Source organism: Castanea sativa, chromosome 7 (genome assembly GCF_040712315.1).
Source record: "Castanea sativa cultivar Marrone di Chiusa Pesio chromosome 7, ASM4071231v1".
Classification (NCBI taxonomy): domain Eukaryota; kingdom Viridiplantae; phylum Streptophyta; class Magnoliopsida; order Fagales; family Fagaceae; genus Castanea; species Castanea sativa.
Window position 1 is genome coordinate 2,892,810 of NC_134019.1, and position 22,694 is coordinate 2,915,503.

General features: G+C 33.0%; 1 protein-coding gene and 1 pseudogene across 1 annotated transcript; one reads left to right on the forward strand and one right to left on the reverse strand.

Annotated features, from left to right (window-relative positions):
* The first annotated feature begins 493 nt into the window (after window positions 1-493).
* Window positions 494-5,630, forward strand: LOC142642139 (uncharacterized; annotated as a pseudogene).
* Window positions 5,631-6,231: 601 nt separating this feature from the next.
* On the reverse strand, window positions 6,232-22,091 carry LOC142642138 (pleiotropic drug resistance protein 3-like). The gene is made up of 25 exons (XM_075816494.1): window positions 21,803-22,091; window positions 17,842-18,205; window positions 17,423-17,546; window positions 16,653-16,738; window positions 15,907-15,991; window positions 14,771-14,930; window positions 14,583-14,659; window positions 13,676-13,729; window positions 13,482-13,572; window positions 13,064-13,365; window positions 12,700-12,981; window positions 12,264-12,577; window positions 11,851-12,011; window positions 11,665-11,768; window positions 10,700-10,853; window positions 10,470-10,607; window positions 10,266-10,339; window positions 9,830-10,162; window positions 9,444-9,734; window positions 9,034-9,117; window positions 8,775-8,908; window positions 7,663-7,890; window positions 7,239-7,410; window positions 6,618-6,872; window positions 6,232-6,516 (listed from the first exon to the last, which is right to left on the reverse strand). The coding sequence occupies exons 2-25, from the start codon at window positions 18,078-18,080 to the stop codon at window positions 6,250-6,252; spliced, it is 4,209 nt and encodes a 1,402-aa protein (XP_075672609.1). The 5' UTR covers window positions 18,081-18,205; window positions 21,803-22,091; the 3' UTR covers window positions 6,232-6,249.
* Window positions 22,092-22,694: the final 603 nt, after the last annotated feature.

Here is a 22,694-nt window from a genome sequence, read left to right on the forward strand (position 1 = left end):
ATACTAATAAAAAATAAAAATTATTTTATTATTTAATTTATTTTTATTACTATTTAAGTTTTATTGTACTTTTTGATATAATTCATGAATTTTATTGTACTATTTTAACTAATTTTGATATTTATTTATAATATTTTTAACAATAAATTTTTAATTTTAACAAAATAGACTGTATCTAAATAAGCCATCAGTTTGGAGCCTTGGAAGAAAACTCTGTTCTATGGTCAGTTAATTGGATGATACACTTTTTGGTCTACTCATAATATCTCAAAAAAAAAAAAAAAAACTCTACTTATTACGTTAATTTTTGCAAACATAATTTTTCCTTAACGAGGATGTTTTTTCACGCCTTGTACTTATGGCCTATTGTAGTTAATTTATAATTGATTTTATTGATTTTTTTTTTTTTTATAAAAGTTCGAAGCATTAAAAAAAATAAAAAAAAAAAAAAACCCAACCTTATGTTACTATTTTTTTTTTTTAAGGGACAACCTTAGGTTACTATGTGGTTTGCCACTCCCTGTCGCCACTCGCTATCTTTTTCTCTCACTAGTCACTACTGCTTTGATCTGCCACGGCTTCTCCATTGAAGCTCCGGAGCTCCACCGAAATCCGACCCAAATCGGAATAGCTGTCAGAACTGCTTCTGCTTCTTCTTCTTCTTCTTCTTCTTCTTCTTCAGGGAAATGGGTAGGGGTGGTTTTTCTGCTAAATCAACAAGCTCTCTTCTTTCTATATCCAATCGTTTGAGAATTAGAGTAAGCCATCCATTTCATTCTTATTATTATTATTATTATTCTACTCTTACCAGTAGTAAAAATGCGGAAAGCCCAAATGGGTTGTTGAAATATGTGAGAAATGAGTGCAAATTTGGAAGCTTTAGGAATGTTGATCAGGCCTTAGACCTGTTTGATAAAATGCTTCACTTAAGCCCTTTGCCTTCCATTGTGGATTTCACTCGGTTGTTGGGTGCCATTGCAAGTATGAAGCATTACTCTCAAGTCATTACTCTAATTAAACAAATCGAATCATTTGGTATCTCTCCTGATCTTTATACTCTTGCTATTTTGATTAACTGCTTCTGCCATTTAAACCGTCTAGATTTTGGGTTCTCTGTCTCAGCAACAATTTTCAAACTTGGTTATCAACCAAACCGTACAACTCTAAACACTCTTGTCAAAGGGTTCTGTCTTCAAGGTAACATTGCTGGAGCTGTGAGGTTGGTAGAAGAAATGGAGAAGAATGGGCATGAACCGGATGCAGTTACTTGTGGAACGATACTAAATGCTCTGTGTAAGATTGGTAAGACTGATATGGCTATTAGATTGCTTAGGAAGATGGAAGAGGGGAAGTTTAAAGCTAATGTGGTGCACTATACCACAATCATTGACAATCTATGTAAGGACAAATTGCTAACTGAAGCTTTGAACCTTTTATCTGAAATGAGGAGTAAAGACATTCAACCAAACATTATCACTTACGCGTGCTTATTTCAAGGCCTATGCAATTTTGGCCGGGGGAAGGAGGCTACTACTTTATTGAATGAGATGGTGCAAAGGAAGATCATGCCAGATGCACATACCTTCAGCATATTGGTGGACACACTTTGCAAAGAGGGGAAGCCGACAGAGGCGAAAGTAGTTTTTGATGTGATAATTCAAAGAGGCATTGAGCCTAACAAAGTCACTTATAATTCTTTGATTGATGGATACTATTTGCAAAACAAAATGGATGATGCAGTCAAAGCATTTAAGGTGATGGTTGAGAGGGGTTGTTCGCATGATGTGTTTAGCTATAGCACATTGATCAATGGATATTGTAAGAATAAAAGAATTGATGAAGCAAGGAGTCTGTTTCATGAAATGTCCAACAAAGGTGTGACTCCCAATGTTGTGACTTACAACACTCTTATAAGCGGTTTTTGCCGAGTGGGGAGACCCCAAGCTGCACTAGATCTATTCCATAAGATGCAGAGTTGTGGCCAACCTCCAGATCGCCAAACCTATGTTATATTGATGGATGGCCTTTGTAAGAATAAACAAATTGTTGAGGCGATAAAATTGTTTCAGGGGATAGAAGACAAAACATTAGGCAACAATATTGTGATTTACGACATCTTGATTCACGGTTTGTTTAATGCTGGGAAACTTTCAGCTGCAAGAGAACTCTTTTATAGTCTACCTACGAAAGGATTGCAACCCAATGTTCGAACTTACACCATAATGCTCAAAGGGCTTTGTAAAGAGGGACTAATAGATGAAGCGAGTGAGCTGCTTGAGAAAATGGATGGAAATAGTTGTTCACCTAATGATCATACATATAACACAATCATACAAGGGTTATTGTAACACAGTGAGACATCAAAGGCAATAAAATATCTCAAAATAATGGTTGACAAGGGTTTTTCAGCAAATGCAACGGTTGCAACCATGTTGGTTAACTTGCTGTCATCTAATCAAGTAGATAAGAACATTCAAGAATTGCTTCACAATTGTGTGTGAAGGGGTTTTAGTTTCTGAAGATCGAGGACAAGTTTCATATTTTTTCCCATCACATGTCAATCTGTAAGTGACATGTATTTGTTTTGAGTAAATTTTATATTTTTTATAAGATGATATTTCTCATCATTTATATGCGCAAGATTGATATTTCTCATCATTTATATGTGCAAGATTGATTGTTCCTTTAATTGATTTATCTTTTGTTGGGATTTCACTGTGCACTCACGTTGTTGCTTTTGACCTATTTTCATGGATAGTTATTTCAAATTTTGTCTAATGTAAAGTTAATGCGAAAAATAGTTATTCTAAAGTTTGGCCTTCTTTGTGGTCATACATCCATTAGCTAGTGGAATTAGCTTTAATAAATGTTCCCTCCAATAAAAATAAGTTTGGAGTTGCGTGTTGAATGTTACAATAAAAATATATATTATGCTGAAATTTAAGGTGTAGTGAATACCTTACTTCTATTTCTATGCTGAATTTGTCGTAGTTTCACATGCTTTCCTGAACTGCATTGACGCTAGACTTGGGAGTTGACTAGTGGTAGATCATATTCGCTAATTTTAGTTTGTTATTTTGTGGAACGAATGAGACATTTGTAATTATTTAAGGAATACTTGTTGCTTAGTTATTTGTGCAATCCATTTGTTCATGACTTTTTTTGCTCAAAATTCTTAATTTATAAATTCTATTTGTGCATTTGGGCATTTTGTTCTAGACTTGGGGTTTGTACATTGTGAAGTTCTTTAGGAAGCTAGAGAAATTTCTCGTAAATGTGTTTTCTTATGTACTTATGAAAGAAAATTATTTTTCTTAAGTAGATGATTTGTTTGGTGCTTAATTTGCTTCTGATTCTTTCTTTTTGGTTTCTGGGTTATGTAGAATTGGTGGTATAGATTTAAGAGTTTTGGTATTTTTGAAGTTTATGAGGGTATCTTAATTAAGATATAGAAAAGTGTTCTGATTTTTTGTTTGATTCATGATTGAAGGCAATGTCAGTTTACCCATCATCTAAGTCACATTTTTGTAGTTTTTATGCCTAGTGATTTTAGAGGAACCTATTTCGATGTCCTTTGGCAATTATGTGTTCAAGGAATTTTTATTCTTATTTTCCAAAAAAAGGGGAAAAAGAAGCATCATTGAGGACCTCTGATCCCTCAACCCATCTGAAGATATCTCTTCCAGATCAGATTTTCTGCCGAGCTTCAAGTCCTCCATAAGTCCTTTTTTCTTCTGCCTTACTAAGGTATTGGTACCAACCAGCTGCTACCAGTGGCGGCTCCAGGATTGTTTCTCAGGGTGTTCCTCGGTGGACTTGCTCTGTTACAATTTTTTTTTTTTTTTTTTCAAATTCTCTATTACAATTTTTTATTTTTTAGATTTTAGTTCAATTTTTTTTTAGCTTTTTTTTTTTGCTTGAAAGCAATGTTATGAATACCGTTTTGGACCTTGTTTCGGTTTGTTTAGTAGAACGGAATATTTTGGTACCGATCTATTTCGACGTACCGTTTCAGGGCGTTTCGGAGTTTCTAAAAAAAAATAAAAATAAAAAATATTTATATTTTCTTATACAACATAAAATTATTGATCCAAATAAGTAAAACTCAAATAAACAAATCATTAGTTTTTCTTTTTTGACACCCAAATCATTTAGTTATTACATAACAATTATTGTTTTAGAATATTAAAACATAAATATGTAATTGAATAATGAAAAACAACAAAAAATAGTACAATAAGAGTGTATATATGTATATCATATTGGAAAGAGGCAAGACTCAATAAATACATTTGAAATCAAAATCTTTTGTTAGCTTTTTGAGTTTTGTCATTTCCAAAGCTTTGTCATGTGGGTGGAGTCAGCAAGCTAAAAGTCTAAAAAACAAACTAAAGAAAAAACTTGACAAAGCAAAAACTAGAGTAAAAAAAGAAAGAAGAGGTAGACTAGCAGAACGTCTGAGACGAAGCAAAGAAGAAGAAAAAGAAGAAGAAGGGGCGACCTTTGCGATAGTTGGATTTGTTTTTTAGGCATTCGACGCAAGTAATGACATGCTATGCTGACGAGTTTGTCAGTTTAAGAGTTTTTCTTTTTTTTCTTCTAAAAATTGGTACCAGGCAAAATGTAACAAATAATCTACCAAAATTTAATTTTATTGGCATAACATTTTTTTGAGAGTGTTCCTAATTTTTTTGAGGGTGTTCCTAATTTTTTTTATAGGTTGATAAATAAAATTTTTTAATTATATATATATTAAAAAAAAAAAAAGAATTCAGGTCAGGGTGGTCCTGGGACCACCCTGACCTATATGTGGCGCCGCCACTGTCTGCTACCCTCTTTGCTTTTGGGATCCAGCTCAATTGAATTTCATGAAAATTCCTTCGAATCCCAGTCCATAGCAAGTAAACCTCTTTCACTACTTGTCAAAAAAAAATCACAGTATGAAAGAAAAGTGAATGCTTCAAGTAGAATTAAAATGAAAGAATCAATGGTATTTTTTTTCTTTTGGTTAAATCTTATTTATATGGAGCTTTGTTACTTTTAAAACTTGATTAGTTTCCCCATTAAGGCAGTTCAAATGTGCCAAACTATTTGTTGGTTAAAAAAAATCTTCTGTAAGATTATGTAAAGCTGCTGGAGTGTGTACATGTATTGGAAGGTTATTGTGATGGAGTTGCTTCTGTTGGTGTGATCAAATAAAAAGGTATAATATATAGGGATTGATCATCTCTTAAAATGATTCTTTCTTGCCAGAAACACCTATATTAAATGTTGTACCAAGTTGAACCTCTCTGGCCTCAATTTTTCTATATAATTCTAGTGCCTGAAGTGATGTAGTAATAACATTATACTCTCTCTTTTTTTCATCCTACTTGGTGTCTGAGGTAGCATGCACTATTTCTTTGTTGGTTGATGCTCTTTTTCCAGTGGTCAATGTTTCAGTGGTCACTTCCTTGTGCTATCAATTTTTATGTTGTTCTATATGTACAGGTAAGGTGCTAAAGTGTTACTGTGATTGCTGCATCAAAATATCACACTGTGAGGCTGTAGAAGGCAATTGGAAAAGGGGGAAGAAGAAAAAAAAACACTACATTTGATAGTTTGATTAATTTCCTGACTAATTTATAGTCGACCTTTGTGGAGACATTTTACTCAAGGTGGAGAAATTAGAATTACTACCAAAACACGTCTTTCATGGTTGATAGCAATGACTGTGACAATGGTTGAGGCCAGGCATAATCTGTGCCGGATGTTGTGTTCTGGTACTACATCTGACCTCCATAGGCAACTATTTATTGTTCTCCTTTTTAAAATTTATTTATTTTAGTTTTTCATATTATCTAAGAAGTGTAAGTGTGGAACACTATAATTCTGTAATTATCATTATGAATTTGTATATTGCTACTATAAAAATTGCTCAACATCGTTTTACTGTGGTTATCTGAGTTTAAAATCATAGTAAACAAGTTGCAATTCCACCAAAACACAGTTTGTATAGGTGCAACATCTTGGCAAGGCAATTCATACACAGTGCAAGTTGTAAATTCTTAATTTAACAAAGCTTGATAGCTTCTAATGTATAAATCTCATACAAACATAAGTTTAACTTGTTCAATTACAATAGATCTTACAAAAAGACAACAAATTTACATAGCATCATTGATTACTTAAATGATCGGCACATTAGTTACAAAGAAGGCTTGTTGACTGTGTACAACATCTCCATCCTCCATGGGAACAATAAAAAATTTACCTACGCTGAAAGTTTAACCGTGCTATAAAATATGCAAACAAGGAAGCAAAAACAAGGGGGAAGGCAATGAGAACAATCGCCACAAGAAATAATTGATCATGGTGAAACCCAAAGTAATCTTTTAAGAAGGCCACAACAGTTTTGGTTTCTCCAAATACCATGATGTCCTTATTTATATCTCCATATTGTGAAGTAAGCAATCCATTTAGTGACCAAGATGTAGGTGTCAGATAATACAACCAAATCCACCATTTCGGAATTTGCTGCAAGAGTAGTACAACATAATTGGTTCAACTATATATTCATAAGTTTTCACAATCACACGCACTATGGCCTCAATAGAGACAGAGTTTGGCAACCTTACCGGTTCAGGAATCAAAAATCCAGCAAAAAGGTTGAATGTTGTGTAGAATCCCGAGGACAAAATTGTAGCTACCATGTAGTTTGGTGTGAATGAAACAAGTAGCATTCCAAGATAATTGTAGTACAGCAAGGAACAAAATGTGACATAGAAGTACCAAGAAACCTTATAAGTTGACCCATAATATCCAATCATTGGATATTTGATCATCACAAATATGATAGTTTCAATGAAGAGATAGGGAACTTCCACTATAACCTACAAAATTAGTATCCATCACTTTATAAGCTAAAAAAAAGGAAAAACAAGTGGCTCTGTCAATATCTTAAGTTCTTAACTTTGTCTCTCTCTCTCCCCCCCCCCCCCCCCCTTCCTTTTTTGGATCAATGGTGATAGTGTACTACACAAGTGGCATTAACAAGTAGAACATATGCAGCAAAGAGGTCATAAATTTCTCATGAACATGTTTGTTAAACAGCCCCATATTCCACTGTGTATTCATGTTGTCACTTTCAAAGATCTAGCAAGATTCACCATACATAAAATTGACTTCATTTTAGTTTACAAATTATATCTTGAAATCAAATCTACACTAAATTCAATCAGTTTCAAAGAAAATTATACTTGTGCAAGTGAATAAGCCCATGAAGAGTACATCCCTGCAAATTTTTCCCGGTACATAACAGTTCGCTCTGTAGCAACATATGGTAGGACTTTTGAGCAGTTACTTATGCCCAAGAAGATCACAGCTGAGTACATTGCCCCAAATATATTGAATACATTCTGCTGGTTATTTCTGTAAGTAAAATAATAGTCAAGTCTTTTATCATGTAGAGAAATTTATATATCTTATAGATATAATATATCTTAAGCAAAGTGAAGATCTACAATTGTAAGAATCATGTTTAACATACATCATAAGTGGCACTCTCATTGTAGTTTCACACTACAAATTCAATTTGTCCAAGGTCACCATTACTAGTAGTTATCTCATGCTGTAAACATTTTTCTAAAGAAAGTGGAAAACTTAAAACATATTAAAACTTACATTTTTTTTCCTTGGTTCCAATATAGTACCCCAAAAATTAAAGCTGATATAAGTGCAAATACGATACGCATCAAGTTGTATGCAGGACTCCTCCAATAAGCCAAATGCTGTTTCCATAGGCAAGATTTGAATTGTCCCCAACCATTTTGTGAAAAGATGGTAGAAAAATACAGATCTCTTGAACCAGCAGGTGGACTACTCAACTGCCTTACAAGCTCCTTGTTTTTTCTAAAAATGGGATAATAGTAGGAGTCACATTCGAAGTTTTAAAAATGCCAATACATGTCAAATGTAGATCATTCATCTTAAGGACACTATTTTACTCCACATCGACACAATAGATGGTTTTAAGAGAGATTAGCACAATCTTGATACCTTCTAACCTACATCCAGACACACACACATAAACACAGAGAGAGAGAGAGAGAGAGAGAGAGAGAGAGAGAGAGAGAGAGAGAGAGAGAGAGAGAGAGAGAGAGAGAGCTTTCTAAGCTCCGTTACAATTGAATGCTAATTAAGTGAATGAATAAGTTGAGTTTGAAATGCTCAGCATGGTCAGAGTAGAAGGTTGTAAAACAAATAAAGATTTTTTACTGATATCTCACACATATTGATTGGCTCAAAATAAGCAAACCAAGGCAAAGTTTCAACTTGGAATTCAGCAAAAAGCTTGTTAGGAATAGTTTACACTAAATTCACCTGCAATCTGGTCATCTTATGGCTACAACTCTGACATATAAAAACCACCATAACAGAGATTTTGGAAAGAGAGAGATCTGCGTAGTACAAATACAACATGTCTGTTCTAAACCCTGATTTGTCTCACAAAAAATTGTTATATTTTCTACTTTATGCCATATACTTTTAGGTCCCAATAATTGAGTTTGTTCCCATTGAGGTCGCATAAGGAAAAATATAATACTGGGCCACCCAATGCTTTTCAGAACAGATGCCAAGCAAATTGTTTGCTTCTTTTGATCTTATTGTCTGACGTTAGGAATAAGTATGATAGAATTCAGCACCATCAAAGTTACTTTTGAAATGGAAACACATTATATGACATTATGTGACATCAAAACCAATGACAATCGTAATTGAACTCAGCAACTCACTCATATAAAGCAGATTCCCTATACTTCAAAGCAAAATCTATGCCAAGTTTTGCTTCTGCAGATGTAGAAGTGACGTCTAACATCCATGCTGCCGGATTGTAATTATTTCTAATCTTTGGAACTCCAGGAATACTCTGTCAGAATATAAGTTGAGTAACAAGAAGATTTATCCACTTAACTAGTTGAAGAAAATAGTATTACTAAAAGAAGATGAAAGGGGAAAATGCAGAGGATAAATATATTGTTACAGGAAACAAACCTCAAAATATTCTATAACGCTACTTGAATGCTCTCCTAATTGTCCAGAGTAAATCAAGTGTCCACCAGTTTTTAGAAGAATTAACTGCAAAAGCAAGAGAAGCATGGGATAAGTAACTCTTCAAGATACAATACTATCCAACACTAGGTCTCATATTCTCTTTTTGGGTAGCAGGTTGGAATGGAGCGTATATAATTATAATCTGGTTGCTCCACAATGGACAGCATTATTTTCTCCATTGTAGCCAAAAGTAGAACCTCTTAGGCCTTTATTTAGCTCTCCAGTACTTATGCATTTATTCCTAAGATTAATAGCACTCCTAGAAGCAATGGAGCACCTCTTCTTGTTTTCAAAAGTAAATTCTATTTACAATTTATTTTAAAATGTTCAAAAAATAGTATTTTTTTTACCTCATCAAATGCTTCAAATATGTCAATACTTGGTTGGTGGATGGTACAAACAATTGTTCTTCCTGTATCAGCTGCATTCTTCACAGCTCGCATGACAATTGCAGCTGCTCTTGCATCCAATCCAGTTGTTGGTTCATCCATGAAGATAATAGAGGGGTTTGCAACAAGCTCCACAGCTATTGTGAGCCGCTTGCGCTGCTCATTTGATAGACCAGTAACGCCAGGTATGCCTACTAAAGCATCCTTTATTCCATCAAGCTCAATGGTCTCTAGGACTTCATTTACAAATTCCTGCATGACATGCCACAGCAGATCTGACAGATTATTATCTCAATGATGAATATAAAACCAAATCTTTGATTGATGTCAGTGCCTGGAGAACTTACAGCTTTATTTTTTGCGTCTATCTGAGGAGACAGTCGTAGCCAAGCAGAAAATATCACTGATTCTTCAACTGTGATCTGAGGAGAATGTATATCTGTTTGTTCACAATAACCTGACACCCTAGCAAATGTTTCTTGGACCTTGGGATACCCTCCAATCTTTATTTGCCCTTCAATATAGCCACTGGTCTTTCTTCCTGCTAGGACATCAAGAAGAGTGGTTTTCCCAGCTCCACTGACACCCATCAATGCTGTAAGAACACCAGGCCTCAATGCACCCATAATATCAGAAAGAATTTGGAGTTTTTTGTTGGTGAATCCATTTTCTCTCATTTCCTAGAAGCCAAAAAGAAAAGATAAAGACAGGAATTAACATAATAGATCACAGCTATATCATTCTAGCAACCACCAGAAACTTATATGAAGTTAAATGTGATACCAAGGGGGTGTCAACATAGTACTGCACATCTTGAAACGCTACTGTTAAGGGTGTAAAAGGTAAGACCATCCTACCTGTTAATTAAGACAAGAAACTCATTAAAATACTGGAGAAATATTGCCAAACCTTTATTTGGTTCAATACTAGTCTGTGGAGAGGTAATGATCTGAAGAATAAGCAGAAGAACAATAAAATTGATCAAACCTTTCTTTGGTTCAATACTAGTCAGTGGAGGATTATTTCTAGACTTTTTGTCCCGATGGTTACCATCATGTGAATCTTCACTTCCTCGTATTTCGGGGAGCTTTTCATGTGAGATAATAGCACGAGATGATCCAGGAGCTGAATGTTTATTAAATGAGGATGAATAAACATCTAGCTATTGTTTCATTGCTGTTTAAGTTAAAATATAATAAAAATTAAGACAAACTTACACTTCAAGAAGCTTAAGGCCAAGATGTATCCAATGTTGAATACTATTGTGAATCCAAATAGGGCACCCAGTGATATCCAATAAAGATATCCGTCAAAGTATAGACCTCGGCTTTTAAGTATTTCTTGCCCTATTGTAGCGTTTGTGGAAAGCATCTATTGACAAGAAAGGAAAGTAAACTTAGTAGGTAAGACATCTATTTACTCAGGATGTTGATGTCAAAGTTAATTATAGAAATGGCAGACAATTAGAAGGTTTATAGCAGGAGTATTGGTGCACATGCATCGCATCTAAAATTAGTGGCATACTAGCTAGTATAAGCACATAATCTGTAGTCTACAAGGTTTGGTTGTAATTGAAATATTCACTACTTTAGTTTCTAGTGTATAAGGCTAGCTAAGATTGTTAAGGAAGAATTATTGGTCAAGAATCAAAAAAATTGATCTGAGATGACTATTACAATTAATAAGTGATATTACAAGAAAATCTATGGAAGTTTCAGTGCTTTAGAAGTAATAAAGCTCCGATACAACATTATGACTTACTGGCTAATATTCTAAAAGAAGGCAAAAGTGGGTGGAAGTAGTTAGTGAAAAATTATTTTTGAATTTGCATAAGCTAAGCAAAAATTGGCTAAGATTAGAAAAGGCAGAAGTGGGTGGATGGAGATATTGAAGAAGGATTTGAACTTCCACACTCCAAGAAAGGTTTGGCTCATCAACTTTATATGTTGTAACAGGAAATAAGATTTATATTGTTGGGACAAAAGTTTGAGATTCAAATTAAAATAACACACATAAATAAAGATAAATAATTAGTGAGGACATTATTGAGAATTTATCTGATTGGATTTCATTGTTGATCTCTTTGGAGGAGCCATAAAATCACTAGGTCTGCCCCTTGCTCATGAGCAGTTGTATCAGCATAAAATAGACAGGTTTTTTTGGTAAGCAATGATAGACTCACCTTTTGCCATCGTGGGGCAAGAAATTCATTCAAAGAAAGGCCTAATTCTCCATATGCCAGGGGAGAAACCCAGAAACCCCACTTCAACCAAACAGGCATAGAAGCTGCAACAAAAAGCACAGGTTTGTTGATCCTCTCAACTGGTTATCTTAGAATGAGATTGGAGAAGAGGTATGATAACCTTACGTTGAGTGATAATGAAGCCACCAAATACAAACTGTATAAATACTGCCAAACTACCAGCAGTCATGGCAGAAGTATGAGTCCGGAAGACTGAAGCCAGGAAACGAAACATGGATAATGAAGATAAGTGCACTGCGAAAAGAAGAATGAACTGGCGGAAGAACCTGAAAACACAGAAAATTGTTAAGAGTCATAACAAAAAGAAACTGAGACTGCTTCTGCACTTACATTCCAAATTTTGGACAGCTATATAAATTAATGGCTAACTTCATTTATTTTTACTAGACAAGAAAGATAAAGTAGACATTGATTTCTATAAAAAAGATAAAAAATCTTTAAAACAAGAACACTAATTGATGAACCAAAAATAGGGGGAAATGCACAAGTAAATTTACAAATTTTCGTGTCAAGTGCACCTTTTGGCCTCAGGACTATATCCAATTACATAATAAGTAAGAGATGTCCAAACTAGAGATTCCACAAATGAAAGTGGAACCTTTAAAACACTTGCTGGGATTGCATATGCCCAAGCTGGATAAAAACAGAGTTCTTTTTGTTTGTAGAATACTTCAAGCCTTTGAAGAGTCATGGCCAACTCTGGAAGTCCGTCGACAAGAAGGATGTTAAGAGAATAAAACAGGGCACCCATATAGTAATTTGCATGAAGAACGTCAATATCCATCTGAGTCTGTAAAAATACAGTCATTGTGATGCATGCAATGACAAAAAGCTGCAGATAGAAGAGACCAAAGTGAGTTTCAGATTTGCAGGGCCTTTGACAAAGGAAATAAAGAACACGACTGCAATGGGAAGAGTGAGAATAGGTTTTAATACAAAAGTAAATTTCCTAACCTGAGTTGTTTTGAAGATATATATGAAGGAATTCCTTTTCATTAGAAGAAGCTCCCTTGATGCACATGCTCTAAAAAGTTCCCATTTAGAAAGAGAATACACACTAAAGGAAAGAGCGTCCTTATGGCTTTGGGATTTATCATATGGCTCCGAGAGTTCCTCATCTAGCTTCTTTCCATATGGAGATTCCTTGAACTTCCTAGAGAACATATCAACTGAAACATAACTGTAAGGTACTTCCATGTGATACCAGTACTGTGCTTGATCTTTTCTAGAGATAACCTGCATAAAGATAGGACAAAGTGATTTTTAAAGAAACAAAAGCCTTAAAAAAAATAAATAAATAAGGCTTTTATGCGCTTACCTCTTGGACAAAATCAGCAACCCCTTTCCTCTCAGGACACCTAAAACCCCAATCCTCAAAATATTCTAGAACATGATCACATGGACCATGATACACAATCTTCCCTTCTGACATTAAAATAAGGTCATCAAAAAGATCAAAGGTTTCTGGTGCTGGCTGAAGAAGTGAAACCAGTACAGTAGCATCTGTGATATGCGCCATCTGCTGAAGACAAGTAACAATTTGAAATGCAGTGGAACTGTCTAAACCATTCGTTATTTCATCCATAAACAGGGCTTTTGTAGGACCTACAATCATCTCTCCTGCCAAATTTTAATTTAATTCCTTGCGGTCAAAACTGTAAGCTGAATTTGGGATTTAGCTATCTCAGTAACACTAGTAAATAACAGAACAACTATCATTCTATTATTCAAACTACCTGTAGTCAATCTTTTTTTCTGACCACCAGAGATACCTCTCCTCATGGCATTTCCAACTAGAGTGTCAGCACAGATATCAAGTGCAAGAATCTGAGAAGCCAAGGCAGCAATAGACATAAACTGGTAAGGCATTCATCCGTATAGGAATTACAAGGAACAAGCTTTTCTTTCAGCTTAGTTAAAAGAGAGTGACCTTTAATATGTAATCTGTTTGAAGGGTTGCTTTTAGTCCTTTGACAGAAATTGCCTGTCAGAGAAAATGGTAAGATTAATATAGCAAAATATAACTTATGAATACCATCAAGAGGTAGGAACAAAAGAATATCATAGAATGACATGACAGTGGTGCACAATGCTTTAAATGAACTCACATAATAATTATTGTACCTAAAGATATTAGAGTTTTGTAACTTCAATCAATAGCTGCACTAACTTTACTACGCTGCACATTGCTTTACTTTGACTTGCATGATAATGCACACGAAGAACCTAGAATTGCAATGTTACATGTTCTAATAAAGGAACATGTTCAAATACATTGTGTGCACTATCAAATCTGCAAACAAGGAGTATGTTGAAACAAAGAGACAGAGAAATTAAAGAATAAAACTATTCTGAAAGAATTTGCATATTCTCTGTATTTCTGTATATATTGGTACTGTTCAAGGAAGCATATATATAAATATGCTAAAGTTTACCTTTGAGGATCTCTTGATTGGACTAAATTAAGGACAAGTAATGTTCCTAAATATGCTATGTCTTTTGCTATGGCTATGATTGTTTCCATGTACAGCAGAGAATTTCCTCAGAGTAAGGGGATTCAGCCTCAAGGATTCCATCAATACTTTTTGACATTATCAAAAGTTTTTTTTTTTTTTTTCCATTTCACAAAATATTTTTCTAATGGATTTGGGTGGGATTTGATTCCATTTTTTTTCCTTTTGCTAATTTTATAGTTGGGGGAGGAGGGATTTGAATCTTGGATGTCTTTGTTGGATGTCCCCTTCATACATATAAAGAACAATATTTGAATGATGCTATAGCAGTACAGATAAGTTCACAGACATGAAGGAAAAGAAGACTAGAGATGCAATAGTTACCTTCATGTAAGTGTCTATGTCTGGATCTGGAACAACTCCAGCTTCCTTCTCCCTTTCACTGACCTCCACCATAACCTCTTCATTAGGCCAAAAACAAGTATTATTATTATTGTCATCATCATTGTTATGAATTGATAGGGAATCTATAACTGAATCATCTTTAAGGAGAATCTCTAAGGAAAAGTTACCTGCTCGGCTTCCAACACCTTGACAACGTGCTGAAAAATCCAGTATTTCCCTCACAGTCATCTCATGAATGTGCAGGTCATTTTGGCTAATATAGGATGAAGTCTTTTGGGGAACAAACTCTTCTAGCTTGTATCCATTGTAAGAAATTTCCCCAGTAATCTATTAGAGAAATGGGGACAGAGGCATAATACAACGCTTACATTACACGCTAAAGTATCACATATTTTAATTGTTAACACAAGGACATAGGTATAATTTAAAAGTTCTTCTATGACCACAACAAAATCTTACAATATTTTCACAAGCAGCTAAGGGTTCAATTCGCTATAAGTCGGTATAGCATATAGACTCTAATATTTCAGTTTTATATGTTAGCATATATTAGGAAATTACCATAATATTTTTCGTCTCTCACTCTCAATCCCAACAACTCTAAAATAGCTAGAATTTTGAGAATTCCTCTATATTTTATAATTCCTTCTAGGAAGTATTTTTGACCACCTGAGCATACCAAAAATCAGCCGAAAACCCTTCTCACACTCTGCTAGAAAGTTCTTCCAACCAAGCCAATGGCCTACGCCTTCGCTAACTTGAACATGTTGGCAACTCCAGGCCACTGGTGTAGCCATCCTCTAAACATAATAGTTGTCCTCTGGTCTTTATGGACATGGTTTCCTTCATGAGCGTATATTCCAAATTCAAGTTGTCTTCAAGTTTACACTTGATTTTGATGGGGATGTTAAAATAGATTACCATAAATACATAAGCCATGATGTATAACACCATAGGCTATTGTGGTTTTATAATGCATTGGATTATTGTGGTTTAGGCTTACTATACTAAGCCTAATCTATTTTTATATATACCCTACATTAAATATTGTAACATATAGTTCAATATAGCAAAGATGTGATTACTTGTCTTTCTGCCATAGACATATGCCATCAAGCCGAACTATGTTAATTGGTTCTCTTATTTCTACTTTCTCTTTTTACATGTTTTATTTAATTCTTTCTAATTTAACATTATAAATTTAAAATGTTAGGATCTACATAGGTAATGCTTTGAGCTTTTCTTGATATTTTCTGTAGTGATCATTCTGCAATTTGCATTGTAATTATTGTGAGTGAGAAACCTTGAGAGATTGGTTTAGATTCCCTGATAGAGCCTTTAAAAGAGTGGTCTTCCCACAACCTGGGGGACCAAGCAATAGAGTTATCCTGCAAGAAAGGTAAGGCCATGTAAACACATCTCTAGCCTCATTAAAGCACAATTTTCAGTTATCTCTATTGTTAAAAAAAAAAAAATCATTGAAGCTAGGGACGCAACAAAAATTGTAGAGTTCTAGTATAATTTGGGAATGTTGTAAAATTATAGTGAATTTTTAATGTGCCCTTAGACAGACTATTAAAAAAAAAAAACCTTCTGAGAGTATAGTATGAAAATGTATTACAGATTCTAGAAAGTATTTCAAAGCGAAGGGACAATATCCCCCCCATCCAAAGCATTGTAAATTTATGTATAGAGGTAGTGTATCAATGAAAATTTCATAAAAATGGGATAGCACCAAGTGATAAGAAATCACAGTATAATCTCTTTCCCAAGTGAAAATTCTGCCCTAAATAAGAACCTCTGCTGAACAAAGCATGACAAGTCAATTACATGTCCCTCACATATGTAAACAATATACTACCAGTCCTCAAAGTTTCCTTAATACCCCAATCTAAATCGTACAAAGGTTCTTTACTTAATAAAATTTCTGTATATGATACCACTTAGAAATGTCCTGCAAGAAAGATACTATTTAAAGAAGATATAAAGACAGACCAACAAAGTGAGGAACTCAATTTCAATTATTTTAGTATATAGGCTATAGCTTACCTTCCTGGCTTTATGATACCACTAACGTCATTGATGATGCTTATCTTGGTTTGACTTGCCTTTGAACCTGGCAGCTTAGTGAATGCCTGTTAAGTTAGAAAGAAGACAATCTTGATTATCCAATATTCATACCTGTTATATAATAAGCTGTAACTGCAATATATTTTTATTGTAGATTAAAAAATAAAAAATTAAACTATTCATAAATTGTAGGTTTTGCAATTCAGCAAGATTCAGAAAACCCAGGTTTTTTTGGTTATTGATGCAGAATGAAAAGTGTAAAGGTGTTAGATATCGTTCTAGTTAGATGTAAACCATTAAATCTATAAGGAACTTCTTGTAGTCTCAAGAAAAAACTCTAGTATCCATCAGAAATAAAGAGTCATATTTTTTTAATTAAATTATTGAAAGCAAATTTTAAGCCTATTTAAAGGCCCCTAAAAACTTTATTTTTAAGTAAAAATATTTCAGAATAGACAAGACTCTAATTTGATAAGGAAAACCTTAAAATCACCTAAAATCAAGAAAATGGAATCCTAAAATTATGAAAATCACATAGAAGTATGAAAATATAACAAATGACAAAAATTAATCCCATTTTCTTTGCTCTAAAATGGTCATACTGAGACACACAAACATGCATGTGTATTTGCATATTTATACCCCATGATGCCTTTTATCTTTATTTTTTGTTTTCTAAAACTTCTATGTCAAAGCTAAAAATCCATAAATCTAACTCTGAATTACTCTCCAAAAATGAAAATACTTACAGAGAGTACGCTTCTAAGAGAATTCCATAGTGTTGGAAGGGGCTTGCCGTGAACCACCTCACATTCAGCCTCCACACGCAAATTTTTGTATCTCACCTCCACAGTGGGCAATTTTACACCAACACTGCAAAAACAATTCATTTTTGGGTAAGCTTCAAAAACAATTCAGACAAATGAACTGTTCATTGGTACATGCATGGAAAAAACACTAACTCGTTGAGCAATGAAAAAGATAGGAAGAACAATGAACAGCAACATGGTATGTGAATTCAATTCTAGCATGCAGGTTTTTGCTTCTCTATGTACGACTTAGTTGCTATGACATCAATTCCATTCAAATTGATTCTACATACATATGTTGCTTGTATATGCGTAGGCATGATTTTTACAAGAAAAAAAAAAGTGAGTAAAAGGATTACTTGTCTATCCTGTTTTTTATTTTTCTCAACAAGTGAAGGTTGTCATGCTCAATGTGCTTAATGAGCTTCTCTATGAAGAGATGGCGTTCTTGAGCTCCAAGCTTGGTAACATCTATCACCCTTTTTCCTTTATTATCAGTACCACCAACATCACCATTATTGTCAAATAAGGATGATCTCAGCCTCTCAAATGTAGGCAATCTCTCAATTGCAGCCCACTGCAAGTCAGATTCAGCCATCACCCTTTTTAGAACTCAATCCTCAACTTCTTTGAAAACTCGAGGTATGATGCCAAAAAGATGAGCTAATACTTCTTCCTAATTCTGCCAACTTAGTTCTCAGTATCTATATGTCTCATGTGTACCTGTTACAAATACACATCAGTAAAAGTCCCACATAGAAAATACTAAAGAAGTTAAGAGATTAATATAACATAATTAGGTCCAGACTTATGTTTTTGGGTTAAATGGTGTTTTTATATTTTATATTAAGGTTTCAATTGGAATCTCTCCAATGTGCTATCTTCCCAACAATACCAACAATTTGAGCCATTTTAGTTGAACTTAGAGAGCTTCAAGTTGCAAGAAAAAGGTGGAGAAAGATGGTTTTAAACTCTCTTTATCATCATTACTTCATCAATCTTCATTGTCTGAGCCTAAGCAAAGTGTTGCACGCATGTGTACGTGTATATATACGTATATAGATGTTTCTATTGTTGATTAATTTAATCTTAATCTACACAAATACTTATCACATTCAAAATTTTACCTATTTAATTTACAACTGAGGTTTGAATTTTCAGTTAACTTTTATTTATTTATTTTATTTTATTATTATTATTTTTTTCTATTTGTATCATTGGTTGAGAATTGTTAGTGATACTAAGAACTTTTAATAAATAAATCTTACAAATTGATGTTCCAAATAATCACAAAAAGGTAATTAGGACATTTACTTATTATGTTATTAAGGTGGCATGGGCACAAACCACATTCTTCACCACTTTAGTTTGTCTTTTGTAATTTTGATAGTAATTTTGACATTTTTCATATTACTTTTATAACATTCCTCATTGAATAAGGTATATAACAAAATTGAAGAACCAACGTGCACAAGTTCATTATAGTTACGATAGAATTTTAACCTATAATGTTCATTTTATAATAATTGCTTTTTATCATTAAGCTAAGATACCAATTGATTTTTAGCGTAAGCGGAGCTTGAACTTCAAATTTCTTGCTGGACGACACGAAACTTTACCTAAGCTAGCTAGAACCCACTTCATTATAGTTCTAATAATTATGGTTGTGTTTGCCCACGAGATGTTTGGAGCAAGATTGTCTAAAAAGTTACAGCTTAGAACTGATCAAATTTTACAATTTGCTTCTATTTCTTTTTCCAAAAATAAATCTTACGATTATTGCATTCTTTTATGTATTATCCTATATAAGTATGCGGACCTAGGCTAATCCTATAAGAGGTGATGGCTTTTTCTCAAATGAGGATAATATTTCATCTAAAAAAAATAAGGATAATAGATTTAAATTCCATCACAAAAATGGAATAACAAGAGAAAATTTGGAACATCCTAAAATTATATTATATCACTAGCCTCATCACACGTGCGCGTGCGATCAGGTTTTTCTTTTTTTGGTCTTGCAGGCGCTATGAAGCTTTTTTTTTCTTTTTTTTTTTTTCTAGTTTCATAATTTCCCCCTTTTTTAAAAAAAAAATTGGATAAATTTGTTTTGAAAACATGGATGAGTAGGAGATTGTCCTATTTTGTAGGCATTTTAAGTAAAATTGAAGATATATTTTTACCTGGTTGTCCTCAAATTTTTTCCTTGTTAAACCTAAAGTTTAAGGGTATTTCTGAATCACATAAAAGTCTAGTTCAAAGAGGATAATCCTCTTATAAATAGTATAGATATCATATAACATATAATAAAATTTAGATCTTAACCAAGTGGATATCTTCTCTCTCTACGACAAATGCATGTCTACACTTTGTGTCACTATATTTTTATGTGACTTTCTTTCATTATTAGATTAAACTCTATTACCAGCTGTTAACTCTACTTAAAGCTTTACACTTAAAAAAAAATCTCTATATATAACTTTATTACTAAGTTAATTTCAAGAAATTTAAAGCTAAAAAAATTTAAGAAATTTAACATTATACTTCAACGAAAATTTTATTATCAAAAGTACCATTAGTTTACTCTATGTAAAGCTTTATTACCTAAGTTTCAAGAAATTTAAGGTTAAAAAAATTCAAGACATTTTTTTTTGAGAAGAAAATTCAAGAAATTTAATATTTTATTATCAAAAGTACCAACAGTTACTCTACGTAAAGTTCTATTTTGTGGGTTCCAGTTAGCTCAACTAGTAAAGTCTCTGATGGTTGTATAAGAGATCTGGAGTTCAATTTCTGCCTACACCAAAAACTAATTAGTGTCTTGGTCTGATGATAAAGAGTTATCTAAGAGTGGACGCTATAGGTTGAAAATCTCTCAAAAAGAAAAAGTTCTATTACCTAAATTTTTAAGAAATTTAAATTCTATTTCAATAAAAATTCTATTAAAACTAGTTTAATTTAATTTAAAATAATATTTAATATTTAATATAACTATTTTGATTATATATCATAATATCAAAAGTACCATAATTTACTTTTTATAAAACTCTATTACTTAAGTTTCAAGATATTTAAATTCTACTTCAACTAAATTTTATTACAAAAATTTTCAATGAATTTAAAATAAAGTTAATATTTATTATTAACTATTTTGTTTATATATCATAATTAAAATTCTATTACAAAAATTTTCAATTAATTTAAAATAAAGTTAATATTTATTATTAACTATTTTGTCTATATATCATAATTTTATGTTTCTTCTTTTCAGGATCCCATCTTGAAGGAACAAAAAAGAAAACTATAGCTCAAAATAAAAAAAGTTCATTGCTTTGTAACAATGGTGGAAAGTCATTATTCTTGTTGGTGGGTTGAAGAGAAAGGTAAGTGTGAATTGATGTGTAAAGCGTGGTGGATCATAAGATATACTTTGCTCACTATAACATTTGAGATAGTGGGTATCTAGGTACAACCCTATTGAGATTCACAAATGTAAGAATATGTATGTGTTGTGAGAGAGAAAAGTTAACAAATGATGATCTTGGTTTTTAAATTTTTTATGGGAATATGAAAAATAATTAATTTTTTTAATGATTTTTTTATATTTTTATGAAAATTGTGTCAAAACTTTCTTAAAATTGTTTATTAACAAATGATCTAAGAGTACTCATAAATAGATCCATTAACAAAAGTCATTATAGTATTTGTCAATGAATCTTTTTTTAAAAAAATTAATGCCACTTTCACGAAAAATATAAAAAGATGTAAAAAATGTTTATTTTTTCCTATAAAAGTTTCTAAATCAATGTTCTTAGAACACCAGTTAAATTTTTCTTTTCTTTTTTAACGGGGTTTGATCTCTTTTCCTTTTTTTTTTTTTGAAGCATCTTTTATCACCAAAAATAAGCTCTCTTGACAAAAGCATTCATAAGCAGTGCCTCAAATAATTAAGTGGGGTCGTTTCTTTATTAGCCAACTAAAAAGTTAGACATTGAGTGAGACAAAAGCCATTATAATAATGCAACGTTAAGCATCAAACTAGGTCCCATGCAAATAAAAGTGTTTGATAGAATTTGATAGAGTAATGCAACGTTAAGCATCAAAATAATGTCATATTTACCAACAATTTGATAGAATTTCCATGTAAATAAAAGTGTTTGAATTTGGATAAAGGGTATAAAAAAAACACATACACACACTTAGAACGGAGAAGAAATTTTACCTCTGAAGTTTGGAAATTTTGTGCACCTAAGAAGACTGTTTTCTTGCCAAAATCCATTAGAAGAAGAAGAAGAAGAAGAAGAAGAAGAAGAAAAGTTGTACCTTATATTTGGTTTCATGCACCTTTGTCAACTCTTTCAGTCTCTTGTGTAATCATGTCAAACTTTCATTTCCAAGTATGGCTCGGGCTTTAGTTTCTTTCTACTATATCATGGAGCGCTTGGTTCAATCATTTCTTCAGAGTTCACGTTGTTTGCAAGTGTTGAGGAGGAAATCCAAAAGCTTGAAAGCAAATTCCATAGTATTCAGACAGTTCTCAACGATGAAGAGAAAAGGTTTGTGAAGGAGGAAGCTATGAATGTTTGGTTCAAAAGATGTATCCTATGAGATTGACGACATGTTGGATGAGTCAAACAGTACTACTAGCTAGCAACTGATAAGAAGAGGAATCTTTATCTATGGGCCCTCACCAACTTTAATTTCTCAAATCCTAATCATTTTCAGCATTGTGGTATTGCTATTTGTTCGTACAAAAGAGTTAATAAATGAAAGATTTAGTAATCATCCCACAGGAGAAGAAAGAAGCCCTTACGGAACTAGCCCACAATGATCTTGAGGCAAAGGCGCACTTTGAAAAAAATAATTTATAGGTTTATGTTTTAGAACCTTTTCTAGCTATTAGAACAGTAGCATTAGAGGTGTAAAAACCTCAGTTACTATTTTATCAACCAAGACACTAAATAGAGCGTTACCCGAGAATGAATATGTAAATTTTTTTAGTATCTGTGAACAGTAAGGTTGTACATATACAAGTATACAACCCTACTGTTCATGGGTTGTAAAAATAAAAACTAATATTTTAATGGAGTGAGAAAGAAAGAGAGGAAAAGAGGGAGAGAGATGGGAGAGAAGAAAGATAATTGATTTGTTTATATTGTTTTTTGGTATAGTTTATAATATTTTAATAACTTGTATGTAAAAATAGAAACTTAAA

Bases quoted from the DNA above. Each gene is read 5' to 3' on its own strand.
- LOC142642138 (XM_075816494.1), bottom strand. From the start codon at position 18,080: ATGGCTGAATCTGACTTGCAGTGGGCTGCAATTGAGAGATTGCCTACA. The intron at 13,366-13,481 runs GTAGTTTGAATA...AAAATTTGGCAG, and splicing joins GAAAAAAAGATTGACTACAG to GAGAGATGATTGTAGGTCCT. The intron at 10,854-11,664 runs GTGAGTCTATCA...TCTTGTCAATAG, and splicing joins TTGCCCCACGATGGCAAAAG to ATGCTTTCCACAAACGCTAC.